Source organism: Micropterus dolomieu, linkage group LG06 (genome assembly GCF_021292245.1).
Source record: "Micropterus dolomieu isolate WLL.071019.BEF.003 ecotype Adirondacks linkage group LG06, ASM2129224v1, whole genome shotgun sequence".
NCBI lineage: Eukaryota > Metazoa > Chordata > Actinopteri > Centrarchiformes > Centrarchidae > Micropterus > Micropterus dolomieu.
The window spans coordinates 16,694,595-16,705,004 of NC_060155.1; the positions used below are offsets into that span (position 1 = coordinate 16,694,595).

The 10,410-nt window shown below is 46.3% G+C and overlaps 1 protein-coding gene across 1 annotated transcript; it reads left to right on the top strand.

Moving 5' to 3' along the window:
* Positions 1-8,065: 8,065 nt before the first annotated feature.
* Positions 8,066-10,135, top strand: scg2b (secretogranin II b). The gene has a single exon (XM_046052317.1). It carries the CDS (start codon positions 8,324-8,326, stop codon positions 10,133-10,135), a length of 1,812 nt encoding a protein of 603 aa, XP_045908273.1. The 5' UTR covers positions 8,066-8,323.
* Positions 10,136-10,410: the final 275 nt, after the last annotated feature.

The window sequence follows — 10,410 nt, forward strand, 5'->3', positions numbered from 1 at the left end:
TTGAGTTGATAAAGCATAAAAGAAATCAGAACACACACAAAAGAAAAACACTTTGTGCCATTGTGACGCACACAAGCCATCGTTGAGCTGATGATATTCTCTCCCCGCAGCTTTGATTGACACATGGATAAACAGCAGCAGTGTCCCACTTGACTGCGGTGGGTTTAGAGACTGAAGGCGGAGGTGGGAGGTGCTGTAGATATTATACAATGATCAAAGAGACAAAAGTATACAAATGGTTTTTGGAGAGAGGGAGAAAAAGAGTAAAATGGTGTATGAAATATGCAACAAAACTATACTGATGTGTAGCTGGAATTCTGCAAATCACTTTCTGTAAGAAAAGAACAATGCATACAGGGCAGGATAACGCCAATTTTCCCCGCTCATTTTCAAGTCAAGAAAAAGCAATCAAATTCTACAACCCCAATAAAATTATTAAACCTGACTTAAATCATTACAAGGTCTTAAAATGCTTAAAGAAGAGCAGTTACAAGGGTCCCCTCCCAGATCATGCTGGGATCACTGAACCGTACTCAGTTCATTTGGCCCACGTCTTTACCAAACACAAAGAATATATCTTATATATATATATATATATATATATATATATATATATATATATATATATATATATATATATATATATATATATATATAAGATATATATATTTATTTTTTTTTTAATTTTTTTTTTATACCTGTTCTGCCCAGCAGCCTGGTATAGAGTATGATGAGCTGGATACCATATTGTGCCAGACAGATTTTACTTTAACAAGAGAGTATTAATATACTCCTTTGTCTGTTTTATTATTTATTTAACTATGTATTGATTTGTCACCGGTCCGGGTGACAAATCAGGGGGGCAGACATGGGGTGAGTGTGTCTGTATGTGTGTGTGTGTGTGTGTGTGTACATGTGTGTGCGCATAAGCCTGTTAAAGAATGTAGCTGTTAGTGAGAGTGGGATGCCACAACTCAGGCAGGCAAGAACCCCAGTAGCCAATAGGGGTGGAAGAAAGAAAAAAAAATATATAAAAAAATGGACAAACCAACCCACCCCCTCGTCAAGGGCCAAGAACTCCAGGCACAAGCCCAGAATAAACTAGAGCACAGCCCTACCCCGCACCCACACTGCACATCCCGAAAACTAACTTTATACTTCAGTATCCAGAGGGGTCCAACAACTGGCCGACAGAGAAATGGGGAAGCATGGATCTGAGGCCAACGAAGCAAACCAGGGACGCAAAGGGAGCGATAACGCGGGAGAACCAGGCCAACAGTCCCCCAGCCCAGCCAGAGGCATCCCTCCCCAGAGTGCAGGCAGAGCCAGCAGCCCCTGAGCCCCGTAAACCCGAGGCTGGTCTCGTCCCCGGACAGGGGCCCAGCCCCCCCAGTCAACCATCCCCAAGGAGGAGCACCAAAACCCACCCCGACAACAGCAGCCATGTGCCCCAGAGACTCCCGAATGCCCCACACTGTGAGAGAGCCGGCAGGGGGAAGCAGCGGGAGCCCTACCCTTACCGAAGAGGGCCCAGGCGAGGAGAGGAGACAACGGGCCCCCAGGCCCAGTGACACACCACCCTCCCAAAAATGAGCAAAAGCCAGGTCCAGAGCGGGCCCCCACGCCAGGGGAGCCACCCCCCCCCAATCCACCCCAGACTAGGCAAGGTGGACACCAACCCCACGGCACCCCTGACGCCCCGGGGCTCCAGGGCGTCAACCCCTCTGCCTGCCTCTGTAAATGCATTGTTTTGTGTTGGATGCATGTCATGGATTGTGAAGTGCTGTTTGGTGGAGTAAAGATAAGGTGTGTGGTAACTAAGGTGCAGTTAAAATTGGAGGGTAGTTGTGACACAGGCACCCCACAACTGTCAGGTAGTGGAGCAACCCATCATGCCCCTCCCACCCCCCAAGCCCTCTGTGTCTAATGTGTAATTAGAATTGAGGGGCGGCCAGTGGGGGAGGAAGAAGGGCGAAGCCGCAATAAAGCAGCCCCACCCACCAAATGCCCTGCAGCCTGCCCACCCCCCAGTGTCCTAAGGGTGTATGTAGTGAGACATGACCAAAGGGGGGAAGGTGAAGGAGGTCATAGGGAGGCTAGAATATTCCTCCTCACTGGGACCAGATTCCTGACTGGCCCCACCATTCAGTCCCATCCCCCACCCTCCTAAGCAGGAGGACGCCAGGTCCCTCCAGCCCAGGGCTCATAGCAAGAGCCCCTCTAGCACCGTCAGCCAGGGTCCAGGGGGGCCCAGCGTGCAGACCCGCCCCAGACCCAGAGGTTCCAAAGCCCCGATCTAACTAACGCCACACAACAGCCAAGTAATGCGCTGCATAGGAAAGATGCCAGCCGGCGCAAACTGCCCCCATCCCCCCCGCAGCCAAGGAGACCACAGACCCCCACCCACGGTTACACCGTGACCCACACCGCACGTTCACCACCAGACAGAAACCCACCACAAGCATCCCCCCCCTGCCCAGAACAGCACCTAAACTAGGAGACGTTTCAACACTTGTGTATGAGGTGCGAAATTGATTTATTGAGATAAGTTGAAATTAGTTTCAGCGCACACTCCATGGCCCTTGAAGTCCAAGGCTGGAGCAGATCTTGGCAGTGTGCACTGCAGGAGAGCGTCAGCCTGCCCACGCATACAGACACGTGCGTATTACACCAGCTGTTTAGCCCTATTCACTGATCTCATCCTACTGAGCCCGGCAAGATGGTGTGCCTCTGGTTCTGACTTGTGTCAGGTGCTTGGACCTCGGGTATACCTGATTGCAGGTCTCCTGCTCTCCTGCAATTTTGAACATAAGCTACAAAATGAATAAAATAGACATCCAATTCAGTCACAGTGGTAGACCAGAGACCATTGTGACTGACCTTGATATAAGAAAGAAACTCAACAACATACAGACTCATTGAACACTTAGTGGAAACAGGTACACAGCAAGACACACAGCTGCATTTCTTCTACACTGCATATAATGCAAAAATATTAAGCAAGATGTCATAATAAAAGTAATCACAAACTTAAAAACCCTTGCCCCAACATTCAACTTTATTATTTCTTGGAGAGGAAAGGCAGCTGCTCAGTATATACCACTGTGTAACCAATAGAAACAGAGAGGACAAATCATGTCATTAATACTTAATATAGATTATATGTTGTGTTCATAGGGCTCATTTCTATGGATCAAAACAAGAGAGAGAGTTAAATAAAGCGATGTAAACCAACCAGAAAACCAATGAGAGAGTCAAAGTGGCACTAAGGACTCTTAATCTAATTACCATGGTTCCCTCTTCCCTGTTTTAATTCCCATCAATAGCAGAAGCAATCACAGGAAATGTTTCTTTGTTTGTAATGTCTGAAGTAACTGTGTGGGTCTGTATGGAACGATGCGCACAGACAGCACATCACAAGCCCCGGAGAGGAATCACAGATTCAGCCAGTGAATCCTACACCACCAGGAACCTGCTGGGATTTGAGTTTAAAAACCTCTGATCCATCACTCGGAATCAGGGTGCCCAGAGGGATGATATAACTTAGACAACAACAGACAGAACTATAGACAAGCTGAGGTTTCACACAAAGGTAGATACATGAAATGCCTTTTAATGGCATCAGCCTAATTCTGTTTGATTGCCATCGAAATGCAAACCAAATTAATTAAGTCTCAAGGTGGCACACCAGACATTAAACAGATGTCACACTTTCCACTGCTCTCTACATGAGTCAAAGTAACATTTACTTAAGTTTTGAGATTGCTTGTACTTTGTACTTGAGATTGCGTATTTCTATTTCATACAATTACATTATACTTCCACTCCACCACATTTCAGAGGGAAATGTCCTTTTTATTCCATCATGTTCATTTGAAAGCTGTAGTTATTTTTCAGATTTTACTTCAAAAACATGAAAAATACAATGCAGTGACTGTAGATTTGACTCCCTATGTCCCTGCTAACAGTAAAGTGCTACATATGTAAAGAGGATCTGGATTAATGATAAAATATAAATAATAATAATTCAGTCATGACAACATTCTTCTGCATTACAAGTACTTTGACCATGGTAGTTTAAACACATTTTGCTGATAATGCGTATGTACTTTAATATAACCCCAGACAGTTCAGATTGGTGGACACACATCCTCCACTCAACACCAGAGCCCCCCAGGGCTGTGCTCAGCCCTCCTGTTCATCCCCCCACATGGAGAGAGCTCTATTGTGAAGTTTGCGGAGGATACCACCATCATCGGCCAGATTTCAAACAACAATGAGACTTCATATCTGGGGGAAATTGATAATCTTGCAGAGTGGTGCACAGAGAACAATGTCAGCAAAACCAAAAACAAGGAGTTGATCTTTGATTTTAGGAAAAAAGACATAAAGACACTCCTGTCTACATCAGTGGAGCTGAGGTGGAGCAGGTGAACCGTTTCAGGTTCCTGGGAATCAGCATTATAGAGAACCTGACATGGTCATCTCACATCTTCACGCTGGTAAGGAAAGATCAAAAATGTCTGTATTTCTTGAGCTTAAGAAGGCCAAATTTCAGTGCCAAGTTCTTTTCAGCTTTTACAGAGGAGCAATAGAAAACATCCTGACTGGAAACATCACTATGTGATGCATGTGGTGTGCATGACCCAGGACCTCAGGGCTCTGGAACAGATGATTAAAACTGCCCAGAAGATTGTTGGTACCCATCTCCTGAGCATCAGTGCCATCGGTGAGGAGAGGTGCCTGCGCAGAGCCCAAAGGATACTAAAGGACAGTACCCACCCCAGCCACAGCCTGTTCACCCTGCTCAGACTTTTAAACTCAAATCCTCAGCACTGCTCCACTGAATATAGTTTATTTCTGTTTACCATTTTTATATTTGCTTTTATATTATTATTGTCTGCTGTGTAGCAGAAGAGAGTTACAAACTCACTTTCATTTTATAGTCTGTTGTAATGTGACAAATTAACCTACCTTGTATAAGTAGGATTCGGAATGCATGTACTGGTACTTTTACTTAAGTAATGGCTCTGAATACTTCTACCACCACTGGATGTAGACACACATGTAGTCTTTTTATGGATATCCAACCACCAAGACTTTTTCCTAACTAATCCATAGCTTAGACCAGTGGTTCTCAAAGTGGGGTCTGGGGACCCCAAGGGGTCCTTGAGGAGGTTCAAGGGGGTCAAAAGAGGAATCTTTTTTTTTTTTTACTGTAATTCCATCCATAAGTAACAAAGTGACTGAACGCATGACTATTTTGGTCATGGATTTCATACACTTTCTGGAATAAAACATCTAAAATCTGAAATCTGATCAAATGGGCGATGCTAGGACAAAATCTTATCAAATGGGGGTCTGTGGTCTAATTTGTGTCAGTTTAAGGGTCCTTGACGTGAAAAAGTTTGAGAACCACTGGCTAAGACAATAGCAGAGGAAAGTTTGAAGAAATATCATAACAGCCCACCAAAATGCATTTCTGTTTGTTTGTTGTTGTGGTGCATAATCACTCACACGCATCACAGGAACCATGTGACAAGTTATATTTAGCAATGAAAAGAGCACAACATTCCAGCATTTCTGACTCAGACACATGTTAAAATAAAGTAAGTATTTGTGTGCCTGCATTTCTATAGACACAAACCAAAGATTAACTCTTGAGCTGGGTAAATATCCTCTCAATCTTGCCAAGAAAGCTTAAAAAAATATTTAATTTCATTTTCTGAATAAAACACCAGCACTACCACTTTAACTCTTGTGTCCACACAAGTATGACATTTTAATCAGTCAACGACCTGGCCATAAAATAACCACTAAGTTCATCTTCATATAGCCCTATAGTTCATTCTCAGTCATAATGACATGAGACAATGTGCATATTCTATTATCAATCCCTTAATGGGCACGCCGGAGAATGTAACCTTTAAATGATTGATACTACAGTGTGCTGGCGTTCACGACCTCTGGAGGTGAAGCCATCTCTCGGGGTGGAGGCTGTTTCTGAATGGAGAGATGTGATGTCAGAGGAGTGATGCTGTGGGATTATACAACACATCTCACTAACACCACCACGCCTCTATCAGTCTCTTGATCTGTGATTCATGTTTTCTTTCCCCTTTCCTCCCTCTCTTTTGTGCGCACACACACACAGAGAGCAGCCAGGCAGATAGATGGGTGTGTCTCCTAACGTCAGGAGGGTCTCTGCAGCTCTTCAGCCCCGGGAGAGCAGGCATCTAAGCACCTCCAACGTTGTTGTCTACTGTAGATGATGATACAGCGTGAGCTTGGCAGCAAGGGTGAAGTGAAGATTAAGAGGGCAATTGGACAAGGAAAAAATATGGAGTACGTTGGACGCAATTAGATGTGCTATGTGGGTGGGGGTGGGGTGGATTCAGAGGGCATTTAGTGAAATAGAATCACTTAAAGAGCATAAAGGAGATGTTGCTGGAGTGGAGCATATAGACTGGCCATTTGTTTGACTTGTAAGGAGATACCACCAAAGCCTATGGAATGTGAATGGGCTACTACACTGAATTTAATATTACTTTTAAAGCATTAATGATTTGGACACTGAAGATTTATTCCATAGAAATTACATTGAGAAAAGGGAATTGTGTCCAAATGTGACAGAGGCCTTGCCTTTATTTTGATGTGGGTCTTATGTTGTTCTTTATTTGCATCTACTGCAAATGTGCTACTCAAAATATATCATGATTGTAGCCACAGATGTTCACTGAGTGATACCTGGTGAAAGTTAGTAGTCAGGTTTTTGATCTCCCAACAAACTTCGCCACCACCCATCCCTGACCTTTTATTGGCAGGTGCCCTGCTGTGGCCCCTTTATCTTGTCGACCTGCGGAATGCCAGAGCTTTGGCCCCCAGCCGACAGGAGGTTGTTTATCGCCCTGTCTGTCAGAGGAGAGCGAGAGCGAGAGAGAGAGAGAGAGCGAGAGAGCTGCTGAACTGCGACAGCAACTCCGCGGTGGTTTTAGCCTGTGAGTCATCGCTAGAGGGTTTAACTCTTCATCTGCCACGGAAAGGGGTGGCAGTGATGGAAAAACTGCATGTTGTTTTACACAGATATGACCAAAAGTGCTTTTTTGTGTGGTGTGTGTGTGTGTGTGTGTGTGTGTGTGTGTGTGTGTGTGTGTGTGTGACATGTCAGTGTGAAAGGAAAAGTGTAATTTTGGGAACATGTGGAATATAGTTTTAAAATAGTCTCATGAAAGTGGTGTCTTAATCTTCTCATGTTTGCGTTAGTTGGAAAGGAACATTTGGATCTTGTTCCTCCGATATAAGAGCTCCTTTCAATAAAAAAACATGTTCATGCAGGGTGAACAGTTTAAATGTCTCGATGGATGAATATTCACATAGGCTAAACACATATCGCTCTGTGTGAGACATGGTCAGCAGCCCTGAAGTAAATATTTTTAAAGATCTTTTTTTCTCCAGTCTGTAGCTTTCACAGAGCAGTGCAGTACAACAGACAGCGGAGAGAACTATTTTTAATACAGCGAGGTTTAAGTAGTCTATGCCATATGATAAACCTGAATCATGGGTGTTGAAGGACAGACTATTGCGTGTGTTGTGTGATGACGCGGTGGTCAGGTGTTCTCCTCATATAACGAGTGGAGCTGTCCAAGTGCTGAAAACAGAAGAGAACAGCACCGCTTCAGAGGAGATGCCATACACCTTCACTGCTGTCTGAGCTTTATTGCCAAAGGTAATATTTTTAATTTAAACAATATAGCCTATATTTTAGTTATTTTTTTTATTTTTATTTATTTATTTTTTAGCTCAAATGAATATCCCAATGTCTTAGATTGGAGGATAGCCTTGTTTTCCCACACTCGCTTTTCGCAGATGTAGCCTATGTTGGATGTGGGTTTTCAGTGCGATGAAAAGCATCCTCAAAAGGTATTCGGTGATTACAATTGGATGTTACTATAGTGAAATAACGAGGGTGGAAAGGCTTTTTAATGAAGGCTTGTGTTATTAAGACGAAATCGGATGTTGAGGTTGCCCATAACAACGGGGGGAGTGACTCATCCAGTGCTGTGAATGTATCTCCTCGCGCACAGCATCACAGCATCATATCATTCAATTTGCAGAGCGACTCCCTGGTAGGTATACGGTATACAAATCCCAGAACAAAACAGACTCGCTCAGGCTCGTGCTCGCTGCTTTCCAGTAAGTTTTTGTCCGGGATAATTAGAAACAGAAATCCGAGTAAATGTAGGCTACTTTGTTGGTTTTTTTCCCCACTTCTTTCACTAATATGTTATGCTCTCTTGATATTGCAGGTAATAAATAGCCTATAATGCTGCATTTCCACCACAAGTTGCCCGCGGGGGGAGCCGTGGTCCTGCTCGCCTTCCTCCTCCATGGATGCGCCGTGCAGGCTGCGTCTCTCCCCCGCCACTACAGGCTCCGAGGCGGGGAGAGTGAGGGGCAGCCGGCTGCCTACCCACCCAGCTCCGACATGATCAAAGCCCTGGAGTACATCGAGAACCTGAAGCAGCGGAACGGGGGCCGAGCAGAGCCCGTGGATTACGACGAAGTGGACAAGTTCAGGGTTCTGCTTCAGCTCGCCTCGCAGCAGGACGAGAGTCCCGGGGACCGTCAGCCTGCCCCCGGCATGCAGAGGCAGGACATTAACGCTGAGCAGCTTATGAAAGCCCTGCTCAAGTCTCTCCAGGATCAGGCCGGGAAAGACGCAAAGGTCAGCCCCGCATCGGCGCCCAGGAACGACCGCCGCACACACAGGCACCGCACCAAAGACACTGAAGTCCCCGAGAGCGCGCCCGTAGACTACGGTAATTTCCCCAGGCCCCACAAGAAATACCCGCTGATGTTTGAGGATGAGGAGAACACAGACGCTTCCAAGAGGGCCACAGAGGACCTGGACGAGCAGTACACACCCCAGAGCCTCGCCAATTTACGCTCCATCTTTGAAGAGCTTGGGAGGATGCCCTCCGTCGCCGGCCAGAAGAGAGACGTGTTCGGGGACGACGATGATGAGGAGGACGACGACGGATTCGGCCTGAGAAACCAGGCCTACGAGGATGTTGCCGGAGGAGAGGAGTGGGTCCCCGTAGAGGAGAGGGAGGAGACGGAAGAGATGGTCAACGGGAGCCACGAAGAAATGGACAGGGCGCTCGGAGACCAGGAGGAAGCTGAGAGGGATGAGATACAACGTCGGGCGAGCCAGAACCAAGAGGACGCCGATGATGACACCAAGTTGGTAGATTACTACCTGTTGAAGGTCCTGGAGATGAGCGACCAGACGCAGAAGAGGGACAAGACCGGGGAGCAGAGAAAGAGACTGATCCGCCCCTCCATCGTGGATCCTCGGACAGTGAAGGAGTTGCTGGAGCTCTCCCTGAAGCTCCACGTCCCTCCGCAGGACCTTATCGATATGCTGCTCACAGAGGAGCTCAGGAAGCTCCACCGCGCTCCCCACGCGTCAGCTCGATACCCGACCGGCCAGACCCCCAAGATTAGGTACTTCAGCCGTAGACTACCAGTGAAGAGTAAGACCACCCCCGAAGACATGGACAGAGAGGACTTTTTAGACATCATCGGCGTGGAGACTATTAGTAACGAGTATCCTGTGGTGCAGAGGCCCCTGAAGACTTCTCCCTCCTCGGACAGAACCCCAGCGGCGCCCAACCCGGTTGCAAATTCAAGTCCAGTTAAAATCCCTCCTCCCTCCGGGCGCAGGGAGAACCTGTTTTTATCCGAGCTCAATAAAATGCCCCTGAAACGTCAGGCCGATGGTGTTGATGATGAAGATGATGATGGCGGCGATGTGGAAGACGAGGTGACGACCTACCTGGCGGCTAAAATCCTCACAGAGTACCCCAACACCATCACCAAGCGGGATACCCAGGCGCAGCTGAAGGGACAGTTCCCCTACGAGCTGTACGAGCGGGCCCTGAAGGACTACTTGGGTCAAGCAGACACTGAAAGGAGGCCAGTGGCAAAGCGGGAAACCGAGGTGGCCACAGAGGACGTTAATCCCACAGAGATGGAAGGGAAAGAGGAGATAACGGCCAAGACCTCGGCTCCACAGACCGCAAATGAAGAAGAGGAGAAGGAGCACCGTGAAAAAACAGTGGCTGGGATGTAGCCTGATGCCCTCCAAGACGCACGAAATTATGAATATAGTATTTATACTGTCTCAAAAATAAAAGTTTGGTGGACGTGATCTAGTTTACAAATTTCTATTGTATGAACTATAGCTGGTATTACTAATATCACCCTAACGAAAATGAACTATAGAAGTCTTACAGGTCCGATGCATTAAAAAAATACTAGTCCCTACTTGCTGCAAGAACATTATAAAAATATTATAGTGATATGATAGGAGATTAAAGGTGCAACTCGTGCACAAATAAGGGGAAA

Excerpts from the sequence above, each read along its gene's own strand:
- scg2b (XM_046052317.1), top strand. The coding sequence starts at position 8,324 with ATGCTGCATTTCCACCACAAGTTGCCCGCGGGGGGAGCCGTGGTCCTG.